This window comes from Hyperoodon ampullatus, assembly GCF_949752795.1.
Source record: "Hyperoodon ampullatus genome assembly, contig: scaffold_368, whole genome shotgun sequence".
Taxonomy (NCBI): domain Eukaryota; kingdom Metazoa; phylum Chordata; class Mammalia; order Artiodactyla; family Ziphiidae; genus Hyperoodon; species Hyperoodon ampullatus.
The window spans coordinates 257672-281647 of NW_027640486.1; the positions used below are offsets into that span (position 1 = coordinate 257672).

General features: G+C 42.5%; 1 protein-coding gene across 1 annotated transcript in view; it reads right to left on the minus strand.

The window, feature by feature from the left end:
• The window catches only part of PDE6C (phosphodiesterase 6C), a gene marked incomplete at both ends in the record, with an annotated part of 60337 nt that extends 42495 nt beyond the window's left edge, over positions 1-17842 (minus strand). The window contains 7 exon segments of the mRNA XM_079728700.1: positions 4973-5039; positions 5143-5207; positions 6200-6274; positions 9487-9627; positions 10653-10742; positions 10847-10999; positions 17363-17842. Of these exon segments, the coding sequence (XP_079584826.1) occupies positions 4973-5039; positions 5143-5207; positions 6200-6274; positions 9487-9627; positions 10653-10742; positions 10847-10999; positions 17363-17842 (1071 nt within the window).
• Between the last annotated feature and the right edge of the window lie 6134 nt (positions 17843-23976).

Sequence of the window (23976 nt, forward strand, 5' to 3'; positions counted from 1 at the left end):
CTGTGCCGGCCCCTTTGGCCCAAGGGAAGTGCTTTCTGAGAGTGCTTGAGCCAGGTCTGCTATTTCTGTACTACTCTTACAAAGCCAATGGGACCATCTTTCAAAGTTTTTGTTAGTATATACAGTCTAAGAATTTAAGGACTCATTTGTGCTATCCATTCATTTTATAATCTAATTTGAATAAATAACATGAACTGATTGGCTGAGCATCCTTCAGGTGTGTGTAAAAGAGACAAAAAGCAGTTTAGTTCTCTTTTCTGACCTTTCCATCAACAGTATCTGTTTCGGACCAGGCTTTTCCAGCCTTTAGAGAACATCTGTAGATGGGTCAAGGTCCTCGAGTCCAAGTACTTAACTCAATATTCAAAAACCCTAGGGCTTCCCTGGTGGCGCAGTGGTTAAGAATTCTCCTGCCAATGCAGGGGACACAGGTTTGATCCCTGGTCTGGGAAGATCCCACATGCCACGGAGCAACTAGGCCCGTGTGCCACAGCTACTGAGCCTGCGCTCTGGAGCCCGCAAGCCACAACTATTGAGCCTCAGTGCCACAACTACTGAAGCCCACACACCTAGAGTCCATGCTCCACAACAAGAGAAGCCACCGCAATGAGAAGCCCGCGCACCGCAATTAAGAGCAGCCCATGCTCATCACAACTAGAGAAACCCTCACGCAGCAACGAAGACCCAACGCAGCCAAAAATAAATAAATTTATTTAAAAAAAAATCCTCTCTACCCTCCCCATCTCTCTCTGTCTCTCTCTGTCTCTGTTTCTGTCTCTCTGTCTCTCTCTAAGTTTACAGGTCATCTTGATTCCAGCTTGGTTTGATCCTGTATTTAATGCCTCCAATTCTATAAATGTAATTCTACAAACTAATTTTCATTTTTAATATCTCATGTTCTCAACTCTAAAAAGTCACTCAACTGAAGTCTGCCGTTTCCCAGTCAGAGCTGGGATTTGCTGGTTTGATGAGAACTCTGTGGGCATGTGTTCCCCAAGTCCAGCAAGGTCCAGCTGAAGGACCTCTGAGACTGCTCACCTGAAAGCCTGCCTTTACTCTATTAGAAAGGGTTTGCGAGAAAATTATCAAGGGAATAGTTTGAAAAAGCTAAAAGGAAAAGTTTCAAGCAGTCTAGAGGACATCATATATATACAATTAATTATGATTTAAATTGCACATCATGGACTTCCCTGGTGGCACAGTGGCTAAGAATCCGCCTGCCAGTGCAGGGGACACGGGTTCGAGCCCTGGTCCGGGAAGATCCCACATGCCACAGAGCAAGTAAGCCTGTGTGCCGCAACTACTGAGCCCATGTGCCACAACTACTGAAGCCCGTGTGCCTAGAGCCTGTGCTCCGCAACAAGAGAAGCCACTGCAACGAGAAGCCCGCGCACCGCAACGAAGAGTAGCCCCCACTCGCCACAACTAGAGAAAAGCCTGCGCACAGCAACGAAGACCCAACGCAGCCAAAAATAAATAAATGAATAAATAAATTGATTTTTAAAAATTGCACATCATTTTTATTATCCAGAAAACAGCATTTAAAGATTCTTGAAGCCCCCATCTCTTAAATAATTAGGTCAACAACCTCATTTTACAGATGATGACATTAAAACCCAGAGAAGTCAAGGGATTTGCCCAAGGTCAAGGATTTGCCAATGGATTTGCTCAAGGCAGGACTGAGTCACGGCACCCAGGGATCCTGAGTCATAGACCTTTGCTCTCTTCACCAAAACCCACCATCATATCACAACAGTACCACAGGAATGGCACTGCTCTGGCTAGGTCTGCTGAAATGTTTGATATCATCCTCTAGACCAGTGGTTCTCATCCATGGGTGATTTTACCCACCAGGAGATATTTAGCAAGATCTGAGACATTTTGGATTGTCATAGCAGGGTGGTGCTACTGGCATCTAATGGGTAGAGGGCAGGGAGGCTGCTAAAAACACTACAATTCAGAGGACAGCTGCCCACTACAAGTAATTATCTCGTCCACAATGTCAGTAGTGGCAAGTTCGGGAAATCCTGTTCTATACACACAAAAAAATGTTTTCAATAGATCCTGCCTTTTGTAAGCACATAGTATAGGGTGACACATTTGGGAGTGAAAGGGAAGGCTGAATAACTCATGAGGACAACAGGTGTAAATGGAGGTTGTCCCATACAAACTGGGAGGTATGTTCACCCCAATTCTGGAGTCCCAGGAAATAGCTCAAGGTCAATTCTCTGAAAATCACTTTGGGAATGCTAACTTGTCTAATGAGCAATTTGGTGAAAAATGCCTTAAACTAGATTTACACCAATTTGCCATCAGTCTTGGGCTACCAGCAGAAAGGATAACATAGGGGGTGAGGCCAAGGGCAGGAGCTGAGAGGTGAAAGGCAGCAGTAAAGCAAATGCAATGCATCTGTGATAGAACCAAAATCTAGGGGGAAAAAGTCCTCCACAGCTTTGTAATCGACTCTGGCAAGTTGGTTATATGGCAAATTGATGATTTGGCAAATGAACCATTCAGTGAGTTGGCTTTTGATGCATTAGCTCTCTCCAAATTGATTTTTGGACAATAACATGTTTACCTAGGAAACATCTAGGAGAGAAGAGGTGCTTAAAAAGTGGGGCATAAGGGGCCTCCCTGGTGGCGCAGTGGTTGAGAGTCCGCCTGCCGATGCAGGGGATACGGGTTCGTGCCCCGGTCTGGGAGGATCCCATATGCCGCGGAGCGGCTGGGCCCGTGAGCCATGGCTGCTGAGCCTGCGCATCCGGAGCCTGTGCTCCGCAACGGGAGAGGCCACAACAGTGAGAGGCCCGCATACCACAAAAAAAAAAAAAAAAAAAAAAAAAAAAAAGTGGGGCATAATAAAAAAGAATAAAATAATGCCATTTGCAGCAACATGGATGGACCTATAGATTATAATGCTAGGTGAAATAAGTCAGAGAAAAGACAAATATCATATGATATTCCTCATATATGGAATCTAAAAAATGGTACAAATGAACTTATTTACAAAACAGAAATAGAGTCACAGATGTAGAAAACAAACATGGTTACGGGGGAGGGATAAATTGGGAGATTGGGATTGACATATACGCTCTACTAGATATAAAATAGATAACTAATAAGGACCTGCTGTATAGCACAGGGAACTCTGCTCAATACTCTGTAATGACCTATATGGGAAAAGAATCTAAAAAAGAGTGGATATAGGCATATGTATAACAGATTCACTTTGCTGTAGTACAGCAGAAACTAACACAACATTGCAAAGCAACTATACTCCAATAAAAAAATTTTTTTTAAGCGGGGCATAAGTTTCTTTATACCGGCTACAGCAGCTTTGGGGTATCAAACTTAATAAAAACCCTAAATAGAGCCTGGTAGATGGGATGCTGGGAAACCGAGGACAGGGGCCAGTGGTCAAGCTATTTGGCTATTTTGGTGAGACTGAAAAATTGTGGTATCTGTGGATTCAGTTAGGAATGAATTGGAATATTTTGGTCATTACCACCAGGTCAGGAATGACATTTAAAAATATTTCAATTATAAAAAAAGGGGGGGGCAGGAATTCCCTGGTGGCCCAGTGGTTAGGACTCCATGCTTTCACTGCCAAGGACCAGGGTTTGATCCCTGGTTGGGGAACTAAGATCCCACAAGCCACATGGTGTGGCCAAAAAAAAATTTTTTTTTTCAAAAATTTTCAATTATTTTGGAGCAATTTTGAAAACATGACATTTGTTAGTATATATTACTGTTTACTCCTAAAAGACATAAGATTGTTTGCCCTTCTTTTTCTTTTCTTCCCCTTTGGCATGTCTCTACACTAAGAGATCATGTCACCTGGTAAGGCCACCTGGTCCTGTAACCAATTAAGCCCAGAGTTTGGGCATCCTCCTTGAAACCCAGGGTAAATCATCCCCACACAGAAAGATTATCTTGCAGTTACAACAGAATTTTCCTTACTCTGTCACCATTCTGAACCCAGAAATGTTCACACTAAGCAGAGGCAAATTTATAACAGTAAAAGAAAAAACACTAGACAACCTAGATTTTGTTTCATTTCTCCTATGACCCTTGGGTGACTCTTTTAGTCACTGTAATTCACATGCCCATTTACTGAAGATGCATGAACACTAACAAAACACAATGCCAACACTAAAGAAGGAACATCTATGCAAATAAATGCTTAAAAAAATTTTTTTAGAAACTTGGGTTTAGAGGGGGGAGAAGGAAAAATGCCAACATAAAGAAACATTAAAAGCACCGAACATTCTTGCGGGGAGGAATCTTGATGTGAAAAAAAAAAAAGGACACAGATGGTGGAACAGCCCAACTAGGGAGAGAAATCAGCCATGAGAAGGGAGGAAAGTATGGTCAAGGCCGAGTGGGAAAGTTACAGAGACCTGGTCCTCTGGCCCTGAGGCCTATGGGACCTACCGGAGACCTCTTGTTTGTTGTCTTCCCACCCCTGACCTCTCTCAGCCAGACCTGGCCTACTGTCCCCCCATCCCACCCTCCCCTGAGAGACCAGGGCAAAAATCTTCACTTCATCTATCAACTCACTACGTTTTGCATTGCAATCAGTGGCAAAGTTCTTTCTTTATATATATTTTCCTTTTTGTCAGTAATTTTCCTTGTTTCAAAAGTCTTAACCAAGGGAACTATACTTGAGATCAAATTAAACCCAGCATGAACCATAGTCATGAACTGCCAAAGGATGTCTGAAATTTGTGTGGCTGCAGAATAAGAGGTTGGGGGATGGATTCATCTTTCTCATGTTAACTAAATATTTTCTTGTAGAGTTTAGAAGTTTCTAGTTCACTTACATTTGACCGCCAAGATTCCTCTCTCCTATGTCCTGTGCCAAACCTCACCCTTACCTTGTGCATTCTTGCTTTCATAATTGTTCCCATCTCTTGGCTAATAAAAGTTTCATCCAATGTTATTTAAGATTTGAATTTGTTCAATAACTTACAAATCCATTTTCAGCAACGTATGTTGGCAGCCCACTAATGAGAGTCCAGTGGTCCGCAGGAGGTGTCCTTGAAGAAGATTGGAAGAAAGAAAATCATTGCTATTCAGAGAAATGCACTGGATACAAAAATAAAATGGCAACTCCTGCCGCTGCTTCATGGCAATACTCATGGAATGACTCTGATCTCTTCTTTTCCGTGTAAAATGTAATCGATGATTTTATAAAACGTGACTTCCTAAGAGAAAAGAAAGAGAATATGAGAAAAATCTTACTTCCCAAAGAAGACACTTTTCCTTAATGAACTTATATTTTAAAGTTTAAATAACACCTTATTTCCCAGCCACATTTATCTGCATAACATAAATTACCAAACTACTCATGTCCTAATTATAAGCCTGTAGTAAGACTAGAAATATCACTGGCCACTTATCTATATGAATAAGCCTATTGAACTAATTTTAGAAAGTTGAATTCAGCCTAACAGCTTCTAGGGGAATCTTGGGTTTTCTTTTAATTTCTTTCTATTGTCCAGAAATAACCGGCTAATCACTCCAGTGGAACAAGTCATGGAATTTCTCAACCACAGTCAATGTTTTCCCTTCCCAGCTGTACAGTGCACTTACCCCCTTCCAGCACTTGCTTATCTGAACAGGGTGCCTCAGAAGCAGGATTCGGTGGATACATTGTCAAAGCTGGAAGCAACTTGAAAACTAGTCTTTCTACTTCTTTGGGCAGATGAAGAACCTGAACGATCCATCCCATGCCTTCCCTTTCCTGTGTGCTGGGGATACTGTGGTGGAACAAGCTTCCTATGAAGCTTGCAGTCAAGGGGGAAAGTAAATCTAACCCAACCCTTCCCTGGAGATCCCAGTCCAGGGTGTCAGAAGAAGGTCCTGGGCTCAGTGTGTTTAAAAAACTGTGCAGGAGGCTCTGATGCATCCCTCCCTATTGAGAAGCACTGATCCACCAAGCCCTGGCTTCACAGAAAACGAAACTGAGAAGTTAAACAATGAGTGTAGGCGAGAGCCACCCAGCTGGTTTGGGGCAGAGCTGGGACTTGAACCTCAACCTCCTTGTCCGGTGCTCTTTCTACTACTCCAAGGTCCCCCAGGAAGTCACAGGACTAGAACCCAGTCCTTCTTGAGCCAGCGCTCTTTCCTTTACACACGGCCTCCTCTAGTTTTAGCACCTGGTACAGATACCATCAACGAAGATGTCTGCACTCACTCTGCCATCTGGTGTCTTTGGACCTTTATAAGGCTCGACTTCTCCAAGCTTGACTGGCCACTCATCATAGAATTCCTGGAGGCAATTATATTTAAACATTATTAAGCAAACTGTTCCGTGGCCTACCATATCTTATATGAAGGTCATTGGTTTGCATGTTTTATGTTAACTTATAATCCTGGAATTTTAAAGCTCTTTTTCAGCAATACCACTTATGAACTTGTGACTGTGAACAAGTCAACCTTTTTAATCTGTAAAATGGGGACAATAAAATTTATACTATAGGGTCATTGTGTGGATTCAATGAATAATACAGAGCACCTACCCTGACATATAGCTAAAAGTACTTCATAGATAGCAGCTCTTTTATAGACAATTAAACTAAATCCAGATAGGTTAAGAGGCTTGTCCAAAGTCACGCAGAATGGACAACAGTGTTGCTTGCCTTACCCAACATTCAATTCCCCCTCTTCCTTGCTAACAAAACCTGATTATATTTAGTTATCGGGTGGTGATTTGTTCAGGGAAGATGGGCCCTGCACAGCTCACGAATGGTCTATATAAGGTGCCTGGAATTAGTTTGAGGGCAGGTATGTGGCCTGGATATGGACAGCGAAGGAGAAGTCTTCCAAGGGCCTTCTGAAGAAAGGTTTTCTTTAGACGAAGGGTGATGAGGATGATATTTGTAGGAAATGTCTCCCAATTTTGTCATGTCTATGAACCAGGTCTTGAGCTGCAATAGCCATCTTACCACAAGAAGAGACCTCACCAACAATGATGAAGGGAGCAGAGACTTTACCAGGAAAAAATGAAAAGCACCTGGGACTCTGATGCCTGTATTGAGCTCTGAATTAATCAGCCATAAAACTGCCCTACTTTGGGACTTCTTGTTAAATGAGATAATAACTGTCATGTTACTAAAGATGCTTTTAGTTGGGTCTGATGTTACTTGCAGCCAAAAGCATCCTAACTAATACACTCAGCTAGAAATTCCCAGAGCCAGGATCAGAACTCAGCCCTCCTGACACTTGGTCCCATGTTTATCCACTTAGAACAATTATTATGAAAAGATAATTTCCAATCACATGAAGAGTAATAAATATAAATGATATGGTATTCATTAGTTATGTTGAACTAGGAGAGCTCCAACAGAATTAATGAAGCAAAATGAGAAATGAGCATTATATTGTGTGTGAGTAATATTAAATATTTTTAAATTTCTACTTTAAAATAATTTTAACTTTTCAGAATATAAATCCTCAAACTGGTAATAAAAATACACTTTATTTTTATGCCCTAATATGTGCTGGACACTATATAGATATAGATTTAGACATTTAGCTATAGATAGATAGATATGGATATATAATTTCCAAATAATCTCAAACCCTCACAACTGATGAGAGAAGTCCTCATTTTACAGATGCATAAACCAAGAATCAAGGAGGTTAAAAGGACTTGCTGAAAAGAAGCACAAAGTCAAAGAACTGACACTACCCGACTTCGAGACTTACTATATAGCTACCATAATCAAGAGAGTGTGACACTGGTGGAAGAACAGACAAATAAATCAATGGAACAAAACAGAGAGCCCAGAAATAGACCCACACAAATATAATCAATTGATCTTTGGCAAAGCAGCAAAGGCAATGGAGAAAGAATAGTCTTTTCAACAATTGTACTGGAACAATTGGATATCCACATGCAAAAAAAAAAAAAAGAATCTAGATATAGATCTTATGACTTTCATGGAAAACAACTCACAATGGATCATAGACCTAAATGTAAAATGCAAAATTATAAAACTTCTAGAAGATAACATAGGAGAAAATCTAGGTGAACTTGGGTTTGGTGGGATTTTTTAGATACAACATGAAAAAATGGAAAAATTAGACTTCATTAAAATTAAAAGCTTCTGCTCTGCAAAAGATACTGTTAAGAGAAAGAAAATATAATACTCTGGGAGAGAATATTTGCAAAACACATATCCAATACAGGATTTGTATTTAAAATACTTAAAACTGAATGATAAGAAAATAACCCAATTAAAAAGTGAGCAAAAGATCTGAACAGACTTCTCCCCAAAGAAGACATACAGATGGGAAATAAACATTTGAAAAGATGCCCACATCACATGTCGTCAGGAAATGCATTAAAATAAGATACCACTACACACCTATTAGAATGGCCAAAATCTGGAACACTGACAAAACCAAATGCTGGTGAGGATGTGGAGCAACAGGAACTCTCAATTACTGCCAGTGGGCATGCAAAATGGTACAGTCACTTTGGAAGACAGTCTGGCTGTTTCTTACAAAGCTAAACATAGTCTTATCATGTGATCCAGCAATAGCCCTTCTTGGTATTTACCCAAAGGAGTTAAAAACTTATGTCCACACAAGAATCTACACATATTAACAGCAGCTTTATCCATAATTGCCAAAATTTGGAAGCAACCAAGATGTCTTGCAGTAGCTGAATGATTAAGCAAACTATGGTGTATACAGACAAGGGAATATTATTCAGCATTAAAAAGAAACGAGCTATTAAGCCATGAAAAGACATGGAGGAAACACAAATGCATGTTGCTAAGGGAGATAATTTAATCTGAAAAACCTACATGCTGTGTGATTCCAACTATATGGCACTACAGAGAAGGGAAAACTACAAAGGGAGTACAAAGATCAGTAGTTGCCAGGGGGCTGGGGTGGGGAAGGGATCAATAGGTGGAGCACAGAGGGTTTTTAGGCAGGGAAACTATGCTGTATTACACTGTAATGGCAGATACATGACACTGTGTATTTGTCAAAATGCATAGAACAGTATAATACAGAGAGTTGAATGTAAACTGTGGACTTTAGTTAATAATGACATATCAATATTGATTCAACAACTGTAACAAATGTACCACATCAAGGCAAGATGTGAATAACAGGGGAAAGGGTGGGGGTAGGGAAGGAAGAGGTCATGTATGGGAACTCTCTGATCTTGCTGCTCATTTTTTCTGTAAATCTAACATTACCCTAAAAGAATAAAGTCTATTAATTAAAAAAGAAAAAGACTTGTTGAAGACATATAGCCAGGAAGTGGAAAAGTCAAGCCTAGATCTTTTTTGCTCCAAAAACGTCCATGTTTACCTCTATACCATACTTTCTTGGCACTGGTTCTTATGATCTACCATGACTAGTAGTTTACATAGCGTATCCATTTTTTTAAATGGATTGCATTTCATGTGATGTGCATTTTATAGGTGATGTTAGGTGAGACCAAATGTACGGAACAGTGACCTTCTCCTTGGTCATGTCCAGCAGTCCAATGGAGTATCGTTCACAGTTCAGGTATGTTCTAACAGTGTAGAGAGCTTTGTGAAACTGTCGCTCAACATCTGTGAGCTCTTCAAATACTTTGTTGGCTGACCACATGAGGATCTGAAAGTAGGTATTAAACAGAAAACAATTAGAACAAAATACAGTACGAAGAAGAGCATTAGTCAGAAGAAAACAGGAGGTGCATCAAATAAAATGAATACATGTCACCAAACAATGCAATTCCATTTTGGCACATGTCCATGTCCAACAAATTACTCAGATTTTCTGAGTGGGATGATGAGTAGACCTTTTGCAAGGATGTGGGTTTATGAAAGGGGAGAAGCCATGATTGGTCCCCATGTCCAAATGTTTTGGCTCCAAAGGGCAAGTGATCTAACAATAAATGCAGAGACAGTGCCTGGGCAGAGGGTCCAGTATTGGTGGCCCACTGGCTCCTGCCGGTCCCTATGGGGAGAAAGCCACATGCCTGGCTTTCTCCCCTAGCATCCTAAGCTAGTCAAAGATCACCTTTCCAGGACATGACCTTGGAAGACCTCCTTCCCAACCACCCTCCCACCATTGGACTGATGAAGAAACAGAGGTCCACAGAGCGGTCCAACTCAGGTATCCCGGCTACCAATGTTGTTCTTTATCCCTCTGGCTCAAGGAGGCAACAGAGGAGTGATTTGCTTCTCAAATTAATACCTTTACTATGTATTGGGTCAGCCAAAAAATTCGTTCGGGCTTTTCCGTAAGATTTTACAGAAAAACCCAAACGAATTTTTTGGCCAACCCAATACCAGGAATACATAGTTCTGCTAAAAGCTTTATGTGAACTAATTCATTTAATGACCATTTAATAGTCACAACCACCATGTGGGGTAAGTACTATAATTATCATTGCCATCTCATAGAGGAAGAAACCACAGCTACCCGGGATACGAACTGAAGAAAGCAAGCCAGTTGTACCTACAGATAGAGGGACAGGAAGATGGGGTGGGGGGAGGGGACCATAGAGGACACTGAGGATAGAAGTTTGGGGATCTTATCCATGTGGTGTGGATAGGAAGGGTCTGGGCTTGTGGCCTCTGGGTTGCTTTGTCAGACAGGTCAGCATGGAGTGGTTAATGTCACCTTCTCTTTACCTGACTTCTTCGGGATTCAATACTGTACAAGTAGTTGGTATGGTGAAACTTTAGGATGACAGAAACAAAGTTGAGGTATTTGGAAAAGACCTACAGATGGCAGAGAAACACAAATTAGGTGTGACATCTTTCTTTCAGTTACACATCAAATAAATTTCCTGAGCCTCCTATGGGATGTCCAGGGTTAGCGTTACCTCTTCATCCCGTTTGGAAAATTCCGATGCATCTACTTTGTTAACTGCCATAACCACAGCAAGAACCTCCTTGCCCATCACGATGGGGGTTGCCAGCAGGTTCCTGGTGACATACCCGGTTTGTTTGTCCATGAAGTCAGAAAAATGGCTGTTCTGCAAGATACATTCACTCATTTGCCAAAGCAGCACAGGACCATGAGTATAGATGTAGGAATGGCAACAGATCGTCCTCTCTAGTCCAAGTCCTACCAACAGATAACCAGGGCCCCCGCACAGTGGTCCCGAGCAAACATTCCCCACCCACCTCCCACCCTCAATGAGAGAGAATGAATGAAGCCCAGAATGAAACTGCCTGTTTCCAAATGAGCATTTCCCGCCTGAACTATGGCCTATCCCGGTTAGGCTGAGGTTGGGCCAGGAGAAAAGAGGTGATGGTGATGTTGTGGCCAAATGGAAAGTGAGGTTGTAAGAGGGAGGGGGGGAAGATGCAGGATTACAACAGGCAGAAAGTGTGTGTCAGAAGGAGAGCACAGCTGGGATTCCGTAGAGCTCTTCTTTTTAATCACAGCAGTAAAATGTGCACTTGAAACCACCCAACCCATCATAACACAAAGAAAAAATTATTAATCCCCCAAACTCCTCCTCCTTGAGGAAATCCATGTTCCTGCTTAGTACATCTCCTTCTATGCCTTTCTCTCTGCTCAGACAAAGGGTTTACTTTTCTTTTTTTAAATAAAATTTCCTTTTCTAATTTTGTACAATCCTTTCATCACTTAACACTACCTTGCGAACTTCCGATGTGTACGATGTGAACTCATTTTCTGGATTCTTGTAGACCACTCCACAGCGCGGGGGCCCCGGATCTGCTCAGCCAGCCTCAACTGATTCAGTCTGTTGATAGTTTTCCCCACTGCAAACAATAGTCACTCTTGCTTTTATTTTTATGTGATGGACTCCCCAAAGTGGAAATTCCTTTTGCTGGATCAACAGGTATATGCAGTTTTTACTTATGCTAAGGGCTTTTACCCATGGTTGAAATTCTTACCTCTCCTGGGCATTTATGAGAGGACCACCCTCTTGCCAGCACCAGATACTTATCAGTTTCTCAAAGTTCTACCAAGTCAATGTCTCTCATTCATATTTTGTATTTCTTTCCTTGGGGAAAATAAAGCGGATCATCCCAGATACAAGCTTCAAGTAGTAGAAGCGAGAGATGACTCTAATACAAGAACCACGGGAAGGGCGGAGTGATGAGTTTGGAGAGGCACACAAATGGAAGGGCTCGGGAAGAAGGTCAAGGACGGCAGTTATCTTGTTAGCTGTAACTGAGAGGAGTACCCACTCTAGTTGGGTGTAGACTCAGCCTGCTGTGGGTCCTGACTGTCTCCCCTTTGAGTCTTCTCCAATTAGAACTGAACTTTCCACCTGACTTTGAGACTCAGTGGCCAAAATTAATGTGGTGTTCCTTTCACAAGTTGTATTATGTTCATTTCTGCATGTTGATGGTGCTTCTAAGAGCAGCACAAATCGTGGAGGCTTGGACTCTGTTCAATTTCCCAAAGTAAAAATGTGAGAGTCCACTGGTGCGTGACTTCCAGGCCAGAGTTTCCACCAGAGAACAAGGGCTGCTTTGTCAACGGAAACACAGCTCTGCTCAGAGCAGTAGACCCGAGCTGTGCCTCAGAATCACCTGCAGACTGATGCAGATTTGCAGACCTCACAGCAGACCTACCAAATCCTAACTGCCTACAGTGGAATCTGTCTTCACCAGGAATCTGAACTTCTGGTGGATGAATCAGTTCTGTGGAGGATCCTTAGAGATGTGAGATGCTAAGGGATTCAGATGCAGCCCTTGACCCCAGATTTCTTCTATACCTTCCTGAAGTGGAACCACAGAAACCAACTACTTATGTAGGAGGCAGCATTGCATAAGGGGTGAAGAAGGTTCTGGAGTCAGACCTCCTTGGCTGAAACCAGGCCCAGATTTACTAGCTGTGAGACCCTGGGCATGCTACTTAACCTCTGCATCCTCATTGTTTAGTCTGAACATGGGAACAATGAGATCATCTGCTGTCTAGAGTCCCCGATGTGAAGACAGAATAACATAGTGTGGGCAGAGCACATAGAAAAGAGTCTGACACGTATTAATAGTAGGTGCTCAATTAATACTAGGAAGAGAGACCTGGGACTTTGGGGGCCTCCCTGGGTGAGAAGTCATTCTGATTTTGCGTTACCATTCTGCTTCTACTTCTAGCTTTTCTAACCCATTCTAACCACTGAAGAAATTAGATGCTCTTAACTGATGTAGGCCTCTTATGCCCAGGACCATGCTCACTCCTGAGGGCTGAGTCTCTGCCCCACGCCAACAGAAGCCCCATATTTTTGCTAACTGCTTAATCTGTGACTTCTCTCTACCTCCTGCAGAACCTTCACTCAGTCCAGAATAGCTCCAGACTTTGGGAGGTTCTTTCTCTTAATCCACTGCTATAGCCCAGGCTGGCTCACTGTCCATCTTCCTCCTAACCTGTTATCTATTACAGATGTGATCACTTTCACTTACACAGTGATGCTGGGCACTAAAGGAATAACCAAAATGCCCCAAACATGCAGCGTTTCTTGGCAGACACTCTTCACTCTACAGCTTCAAAACTGGACGCTATTTTATTCTAGATTCTAAACACAAGGAAATGTTCTTACATTCAATTGGCTGTTTTGAGAAAATGACTTATAAGTGTCAAAATTTAATGCCTGCTTATCACTGCATCTGAAAATCCTGGATAAAACCATCTGTCAAATTACAGGGTAGGGTGAGGCAAGGTTTTCTAGTTTTATATTTTCACTGGTTCAAACAATCCTTGGTGAAGTTGCTTTGAGTAAATCCTGTATCTTTCAGACTGACAAACTCCCCTTGGTGGTCATTCTTCAAAGAAGCCAATGAAGGCAACTGGGAACATGGTTTAGAGCAGCGGGCCACCTGGATCCTTCAGCCAATCTTAGCATTGTTAAATTCTGCTTAAACATCTCGAGATCCAGAGTCAGAAAGAGAGAAGGGCAGAAAGGGAGCTATAAGCACCCTGTTAATTATTGAAAACTTAGGATTCTCGCATGGCTTTCTTTTAAACCACAGTCAGGAGAACCACCCATAGAGTTAATCACCAGCTTTCCCAATAGAATAAGAAATGATTAACTTGTGGAGGATATGTCTCAGTTTCCTGTTATTAAGTTTCCCTGCCTTTAACCTGTTTTAAAAACAGACCATAATCATTGACCCAGTTTTGGCCACCTACACCCAGCCCCCAACTTCTTTTGGCATTAATATAATATTACCATAGCTGTCATTTAATTGAGCACCTACTAGGAGTCAGGCACTTTATGTACATTTCATCTGTACCTTTGGTTACTCTGTTTCTCAGGTGCAGAAACACAATCCATCACGCAGTTACCTTGTCTCAGACCTGGATCTACGCCCAGGTCACCTGATGCCAAAGCTCTCACCCGACACCATGTGGCTTCTCTGTTGCCAAAGCTGGGAGTATCCAGTTTTGCCTTTCGTCTATGGGTGAGAAGTCCTTCCCTCCCTGTGCCCACACTGCCAACCAGGGAGGAGTCCTGTATGGTCAGGGCTATGGCAAAAAAAAGGAGGCCTTGGAAGACCTGGTTTAGGAGCCCAGACCCAGCACCTCCTGCCTAATTGACCTTGAGAGGATTCTCACATATACAGGATGGAGATAAAAATACGGTCCTTGCCCTCTGCAAAGGGTCTTGGCCAGAATCAAGTGAGATAAAGAAGGAGAGAAATCTTCATCAAGTGTCAAGTGCAATGAAAAGGTGAAGCGTTAATAGAAATGTCACTTAAAACATTTCCAACTCCTTTCTCTTTGCAGATTTTACCACAACTGAAGTGCGATGAAACTGCAGGGCTGCGGGGTGGGATGAGGGTGGGAACAGAGCGAGGAGGCCTCATCCTCTCCAGCCCCTCTCAGTCACTGACCAGACCCTGGACTCCAGGAGAGATGCAGCCCCGCATGACCTCAACTTCCTGTCTGCCCAAGGGAATAAACTAAAGGCTCCAGGAGCCCTTTCCATCTAATCATCCACAGTTGATTTGAAATTCACTTCCTCCTCTTACATCTGTTCATCCAATAGACCAGCGGTTTTCAACATTGGCTGCATATTAGAATCATCTGGGGAGCTTTTAAAAAGTACTCCTTGCTGTGTCCCAGCCTCTGAGAGTCTGGCGTAATTGGTCTATTGAGAGTCTCACACATCCGTAGTTTTAAAAGAGCTCCCAGTTTGATTTTTCTTTTTTTTGTGTGGTACATGGGCCTCTCACTGTTGTGGCCTCTCCCGTTGCGGAGCACAGGCTCCGGACGCGCAGGCTCAGCAGCCATGGTGCACGGACCCAGCCGCTCCGCGGCATGTGGGATCCTCCCAAACCGGGGCACGAACCTGTGTCCCCTGCATCGGCAGGCGGACTCCCAACCACTGCGCCACCAGGGAAGCCCTCCCAGTTTGATTTTAATGTGCATCCAGAGTTGAAAAGCATCATTCTCCGAGGGAAAAAAAAATGCTCAGAAGCAGTAGAAACGGAGAGCAAATGAAGTCCTTGTCCCTCCTCTGAGCTCAGGAGGGTGGGACGGAGTCTGACTTCACACATACTCAGAAAAAGGGAGAACAGAGCAAGTGACCCCGCCTCCCCCCCATTTACTGCCCTGTGCATATGGGGTGCCCATCATGGACAGCAACACACCCAGGCCACCTGATCGTTTAAGCAGCTCCTTTCTATCATCCTGTCCTCAAAAGAACTGGGCTCATTCATAAAGGAGCATAGCAGAAGTCATTTTATCCATCTCTTCTTTTAAAAAAAAACCTTTTTCCGAAAAAGAATCTTGCGTGTCACTTTCTTAGGTTTGCTGTCCTAGTCATTTTGGAGATGGCCTCAGTCGGAGACTGGCAAGAAGCATATTCCTGTGAGAAAACCTCAGGGTGTGCAGGCATAGCCTCCTCGCTGGGGGTCCAAGAACTTTGCCTTAAGGGCCTTTAGTCACCTGAAGCGGCTGCAGTGGGCCCAGAATCCTACTTAAACCAGCTGAAACGCACTGCAGGGAGGGATGGTAAAGAGAGAGGACTCTCTGGTGCCCAACGGCAACCCTTGCCCCTCTGGGCTGTCCTGTGGCTGTTTGCTGAGTGTTGCTAATGTTTGACAACTTCTGCACCTTCTGGATCCGCACGGGCCCCCTCCTGTAATCAGCTTCAAGAGGTATGTAGGGGATTATCCTCCCGCCTCCAGCCGCCCCTCCTCCACAAGCCGGCAATAAACCTCTACACAGTAAGCATTTCAGGGGCTGCTCCTAATCAATTCTGTTCCATTATCGTCGAACTCTCCCCTTTGTTAATAGCAAATCAAAATGATGGGACATGTGTGTAGGAAAAGGGCAGGCAGGAGAAACTCCAGGCTGGGACCTACGGTTATTGCTGAGTAGGGGGATTATGGGTGATTTGCGTTTCTTTCTTTTTGTTTATTTGTATTTTCTAATTTTTCTAAGATGAACAAGCATTACGTTGGTTAGGAGAAAGTTAATTTTTCTGCTTTTACAAGAGCATAATAATTTATGCAATATACAATTAGTCTTCAGGAGGGTCCAAATGTCCCATTTACAAGATTGGAAATTCTTGATAGATCGAGTTATGAGGGGTTGAGATGGCCAAATGTACTTAATTATCACCTATATTCACGTTTTTAAGGATCCAGATGGCAACATCTAAACTTTCGGAGGGTATCTTTTTTCTTTTTGCACCTTTGCTCTATAGGTGAGAGAATCATTCAGGAGCCAATTCACCCCCAAAGAGCTGAGTGTCTTCAAAGGATCGTGGGTGAGAAGCGGTTCAGGGGTCTCGGCATCTGGTGTGTTGGCTGATCATCTCACCAGTGAGAGGCCTGCTTTGCCCTGTTGGTCAGGACAGTGCCCAGAGCACAGAGGAGGTGTAAGGGAGCAGGTGTGGACTGTACCAGGCCCAGGTAAGGCTGCCCAATAAAACACCCAACATTACATGGGGCATACATTATCCCCTGTTGATTTCAAATTCAGATTGAACTGGGAATCTTGTAATTTTTTTTTTTTTTTTTTTTTTTTTGCGGTACGCGGGCCTCTCACTGTTGTGGCCTCTCCCGTTGCGGAGCACAGGCTCCGGACGCGCAGGCTCAGCGGCCATGGCTCACGGGCCCAGCTGCTCCGTGGCATGTGGGATCCTCCCGAACCGGGGCACGAACCCACGTCCCCTGCATCAGCAGGCGGACTCTCAACCACTGCGCCACCAGGGAAGCCCTGAATCTTGTAATTTTATTTGCTAAATCTGGCAACTCTTGGCCCAGGTGCTCTTCTTCCCCACCACCCACTCCCCAGCCAAGCCAATGTCACGAGGATGGCCCCTGGACCCCCGCTCTCTTTCCCAGTGTTCCTCCCCGACGCCACCAAGACCTCCTCTCCGCTCCACTGTCACCATCAGGCCACTTACCTTTTTCACATCTGGGACATTGAAGGTTTTCTTCGTGTGAGCAACCCAACCCACTATCCCGACGTCCAGTGGAAAAACAACTTCTCTGTCGGGGACCACCAGGTTGTCCTCGAACTTGGAGGTGGAGGTGACGTCGAGCAGCTTGGAGGCCACCTCGGGCGAGCCGTTGCGCGCCCGGCACAGGAACATGCTGCAGCGGTCAGCCCACAGCAGCTGCGCCAGCCTCTGCAGGGCCTTCTGCGCCGCCAGCTCCACGCTGCCGGCCTCCTCCCGCAGGGCCTCCAGCAGCTCCAGGCACAGGGCCGCCTCCTCCACCAGCGTCAGGCCCGGGAAGGACGCGCGGGCCGGCGCCTGCGCCCTGCCGGGCTCCGAGATTTCTCCCGCCGCCTCCCCCCGCAGCTTCCGGTCGAAATACTCCTTGGCAAATTGAGGGTTGTCCTCCAGGTATTTCTCCACCGTCTCTTGGCTGATCTCACCCATGGCGTGGCTTGCTTTGCTGCTCTTGTCCAGAATGGAAGACCCTCAGAGCACCACCAGAGGCAGAGTGCCAACAAAGAGGTACCTCCTGGTCAAAGATACCTGGAAAGCCCTAAGGGGCACCTCACAGGACCCCCAAAGGCTGAGCAGAAAGGTTGTTTAGCAGAGCTTTCAAACGACCTGTAACTCTTGGGATGTGACAGAAGGTCCTGGCTTAGAGTGGGATTCAGGAAGCATGGGATTAAAGAGTTCTTCAGGACACGAAATCCCTAAGCATTATTAGCTCGTAAGTCCTCAGAGAATCCGCAGAGCGTCTTAGATCAGCCAGCCAAGTAGCAAGTCAAAGTGACCATTCCAGAAAAATAGCTGAACCTTGGCTGCTGTTGGCGACAAGAAGAATCATGGATATATCCATTAATTATATTCCATAGGCATTGACAGTACCACTTGTTCTTTCATGATAGCTCTATGAAATAAAACTATTTAGACCTCGGAAATGTCTGTTTGTTTATATGGCAACTTGAATGAACATTTGGGGGAGATGGAAGGGTTTAGCATAACACAACATAAAGTCGAATATTAATCTTTCCTTTTCTTAAAAGTCCTATGATCAGCCAGATTGCTTGGCCTACTCTTTTTTTAAAATCCTCACCCCTCAGTTCCCCTCAGTTAAAAACTTGACCTTGGAAATGTTTTAGGGAACATTTCCCTAAAGGGAACAAACCTTTGGCTTATTCTAGAGAGGTGAACATGGAAAAATATTTGCCCATGATTCAAGCCTAATCAAGCCGCAATTTATACAATAATCCTCGGCAAAAGACATGATCGTAAAAGGCAACCCATGCAGCTGCCAACTAGGTTTTCCTGCTAAGCATATTAATTTGGATTTTGTTTTCAACAGTAATAGCCAAACCTCATGCCTTTTTGCTCCAAGGTACAGTCGGTTAAATCTACTGGATAATACCTGTCTTGTCTGTTGCTAGGATCTTTCACATCTCGGGGGCTTCTGGCATGGAAAAAACACTTGCCACTACTTACTTTTGTTTAATGTTCAGGTTATCAAGCTTTTACATAGATTAAGCACATTTTCCCAAATATTTAAACACTGTTATGCAACTAATAAGCCGAACTACACATTTCATGAACCAATTTCCTTGAATATTTACAGTCTGATTTCAAATTTAGTCAAAGGTCTTTTAAGCATTTCAATAAAGCTACAAACTTTATATGGAGAATTCTCTTGAATGAAAACATACGTAACAGTTACAGTGACTCCAAAAGTTACTGTTTCACCCACATTTAAATCCACTTCAAAAATAGCAAGGCTATGGGTTTCATTTATTTCTCTAGACCTAATGCTTACCTCGCTAGAGTGATAATGGTCTTCGTAGACAGAAAAGAAGAAGAGATCCATTGAGGCTCCAGGTTCTAGGTCATGAGATAAGAGATTCTTGATGGGAACATGGTTTTCCCAGGAGAACAGAACCCACACTTGCATTTGTTGAACCATGTCACTTACTATGGTTGAGTCCACTTGCTCCCTCAAAGGGTCTTGTCAAGCACACACCCTTTCTTGCACCTCCCTCTGTCACACCCAAGTCTAGTCTCAGGAGGGTCCTCCTCAGATTACTCTTCACTTCATAATATCCTAGTAACATCTCATTATAATTAGAATAATGCACAGGTTTATCTCCTAAGAGAAAGGAGTTGAGTCACACCTATGGGACCACCATCCATCTTCTTCTAACACAGTTGCGGACACTCTTTCTCCCTGGTTGTTCTGTGTGACAGTGCAGTTCCTACTTCTCTCAAAAGAATGTGTGTGTTCACGATTCCCATCCTCTCCTCTTTACACACAGAGAGACAAAAACACATACCCATATCTCATACACAGATTTATACTTGAGGTATAAATCTGTGTATGGGGAAAAAACAAAATGCCCATATATGTTTACATTCCTCTACTTATAAAAATGAAAATGAATTTTAAAATGAAGCATATTCTTTTATAATCAGCATTCTGTGTTTTGAAAACTACTTTTATTTTTTATTTATTTATTTTTTGGCTGAGTTGGGTCTTTGTTCCTGTACGCGGGCTTTCTCTAGTTGCAGCAAGTGGGGGCTACTCTTCATTGCCGTGTGGGCGCTTCTCATTGGGGTAGCTTTTCTCCTTGCAGAGCACGGGCTCTAGGCGCGTGGGCTTCAGTAGTTGTGGTGCACAGGCTCAGTAGTTGTGGCGCATGGGGTTAGCTGCTCCGCAGCACGTGGGATCTTCCCAGACCAGGGACCGAAACCATGTTCCCTGTATTGGCAGACAGATTCTTAACCACTGCACCACCAGGGAAGTCCAATAACTACTTTTAGATTCATTCATTTGTTTGTTCTTCCAATACGTGTCTACTGATGGTCCACTATAAGCAAGACATCATACTAGCTCCTGTGGTAGAGACTCCATGTTCCCCTTTTTTCTGATTTTCCTCTCCTCCTAGTTGTATGGGAAGATTATTCTTCTCTGCCCTCCTCCCCCAGTAGGGTCATGTGACTAATTTTGACCTACGGGTTGTGAGCATAAACGTCTCTTCCAAGTAGGAACAATCAATTGCCAGAGTGAGACCCTGGAGCTCCCCCTTCTCCCTGCTGCCATGCCAGTTCCAGATATAGGGGCCTCATGAATCCCTGAGTGAGGATGTCATGGAACAAAGCCCCCTGCTGACCTGAGATGGACATGTAGCATGAGTGAGAAATAAATCTTTCTTGTGTTCAGCCTTTGAGATGTGAGGGTTGTTTGTTACTGCAGCATAACCAAATCAGTCCTGACTGAACATAGGGGATGAATAAGCCTTGGCTGCAGCTGTACAAGCACTAGTGGTGTAGCAAAGGAGATACTATTAGGACACAAAAAGTCATGAAGCACAGAACAGAATAGGATAAAAGCCAGAAGTGAGGTACATACATATAGCTATGAGACTTTATGTGATGTGGATATGGGATCATATCTAGACTGGGTAGAGATGGAGTAGAAATCGAGTGTGAGCCAGGTAGTGGTAACAGCAGAAGCAATAGCATGGAATGCAGAGTAACAGGGGGACTAGTGAGAGATGAATCTAGAAAAGTCGGTTGGGCCCAGATTAGGGTCTCAAAGGCTAGCTGAGGATTCTGAACCCTGGAAACTCTTAGGGGTAAGAAATGACATTAGGGTTCTTCTCTACAAACTTAATCTGGTTGTGCTTAAAAAGGTGACTTGGAGAAAAGAAATACTGGACATTAGGATACAAATTAAGAAGCTATATTGCATTTGGTTCATTATCAAATACCCTAAAAATGTGTACAGGCTTTGACTCTTGCAACTCTTCTTTCTTCTTAATTACAAAAGTAATTAAGGCTGTATATGATTAATGTAGTTACAGGGGTGTTCATCAAAAGCACAATTATAAATGGAAAAGATTAGAAATAGCCTAGGAGGTTGAGTAAATAAATGGCATTATAGTCATACAATAGGAAACCATACATTAATTAATAATCCTATTGTAAAGGTCTGTTCATTGATATGAACAGGTATTTATTATGTGCAATAAATTGCAAGATACTATTGCAGTATGATTCCACATACACACATACATACATGGAGGTGTGTATACCAAAATATTAACAGTGATTATTCCAAAGTGGTGGAATTCAATATAATAATTTTTTTCTTCTCTTTTGCTTACCTGATTTTTCTAAAGTATCTACAATGAACATATATAATTTATATAGTAAAGAAATTCATTCATTATAAACAAAGTTTTTAAGGCTATTCTCACAAGCTATGGGTGAGGGTGCTTGGGAATGAAAAAGGAAGGGACAAATGTGAGACATAATTTCAGGCAACAATCGACAGGACAAGGGAATTGATTACTTAGAAGAGGCAAGCAAGAAAGAGGGATCACTTCTGACTACTCTGTGTATTGGATGACATTTGATAAAGACAAATATTTTTTTAAGGGAAATACTGGAACCCAGCCTTTTAGTGCACTCACAAATATCCTTCTCCTTCTCCCCTGTCCTTGACTAAATCCCATCATCCCTGCTGCTCTTTTTCTGGGGTAGTCCTTGCAGAGTCTCTGTCCTGTGTTGACAAGACTTGTGTCTCTGTCCTAAGCACTGAAAAAACAAAATTTAAGAAAATGTAATATTTTTAAAATGACCAAACAGACACTTAGAATAAATTTTTAACACTACAAAATAATTGTTGACTTTGTTAAACTTCACCATTTATATCAGCATTTCCAGTTCGTTTAAAGAATAAGTTTTTTAAAAAAATAGAACAGCAACTAGTGGGAAAAACGAGGAAAAAGACCAATATCTTAGATGTTACAGACATTGACAATCATTTATTTAGACAAAGCATCTCAGAAACAATAACTAAATTGATGTGAAAACTCCATTCCATTTACACAGAATATTTTTAGAAAGATAAGCCACAAGTAATGATAATTAAAAAGTGATCATAAGAATAGCCTAACTTTAACACACTCATAGAGAATGAACTTGAGGACACGGGGAGGGGGAAGGGTAAGCTGGGACAAAGTGAGAGAGTGACATGGACATACATACACTACCAAATGTAAAATAGATAGCTAGTGGGAAGCAGCCGCATAGCACAGGGAGATCAGCTCGGTGCTTTGTGTCCACCTAGAGGGGTGGGATAGGGACGGTGGGAGGGAGACACAAGAGGGAGGAGATATGGGGATGTATGTATATGTATAGCTGATTCACTTTGTTATACAGAAGAAACTAACACACCATTATAAAGCAATTATACTCCAATAAAGATGTTAAAAAAAAAAAGAATAGCTAACTTTATAATATATAATCTGTGCCAGGCACCCTTCTAAGACCTTTATATATATATATCATCTCATTTCATCCTAAGAATAACCTTATGAGGTGGGTATATTATTATCTGTATTTTACAGGTGAGAAATCGAAGCACAGAGAAATTAAATAACTTGCTCAAGGTCACACAGCTAGTGATAATGACCTACCCCAAACTATGAGCTTAAATAGGAATAAATTTCAAAATACACCCATAAGGTGTACAAGATACCATAATAGCTGCTATAGGGGAACATACAAGACTTTTCCTTTAAGGAATTTAAAATCTAGACCTATATAATAAAATGTTAAACACCAATACAAGAATTAAATTAAAATTCCAGGAACTCATTTTAAAAGCCTACAGATATATCAAAGAATGGTTTAACTTCCTTAATCTTTCTGCTTAACAAATTTACATTTTTCAATAGTATACTATATTCATGAACACATGTAATATTTAATTGCTAAAATTTTCCACTGCAGTTAACTATTTCTGCAGGAAGTAATGCTTATTTAACAGCCAAAAAAAATGCACATGAGGTTGAAGCACTAACATAAAACTCACAATAATATACTGGACTAACCATGTGTATTTTGGATCATTATATTGGACCCACTCTTCAGCTCCACTTTAGCCAAATTCTCTGCTCCTACCATTATTCATCACCAAAAGACATCCTCTAATGGCAGGGATTTCAGGCACATCATAACAGTCAACCACGAAGGGCCCTCTCACCTTGCACATTTGCTCTCATGAGAGCTTCTGCCTGCACCAAATTGATGGACATGACCAGGTATCTCAGAGATAATTCATTTGGTGGAATCCATGTTATTTTCAGCTAACTTGATGAAACCGACTGATGGCTTTGTAATCACTGAAAAAATCTTTATGAAAAAAATTAGTTTGACTTTTTGTACCTGAAAACATTGGCTAAATAACTAATCTTTCCATTTTCCCACCAATTATTTTGACATCTTTTAAATGCAGTCAGAAGATAAATGCTACCCAATTTCCTTGTTATTAATTTTTCTTGGCCTCTCTGTCAGGATGTGGATGTAAATATCAGTTTGTACAAAATGGAGCTAGTTGGACATGCTTAATTTTTATGGGGCTAAGGACATAAATTTCTTGCATTAGTTCTTTTTTTTCAATTAGGGTAAAACACTTTTCAATATTTCCTAGGAATTAGTGACTTGCTTACTGCTGTATTAGTTAAGGTAACGCTAGCTTCTGTTACAGGTAACCCCCAAATCCCAGCAACTTAATCGAATGGAAG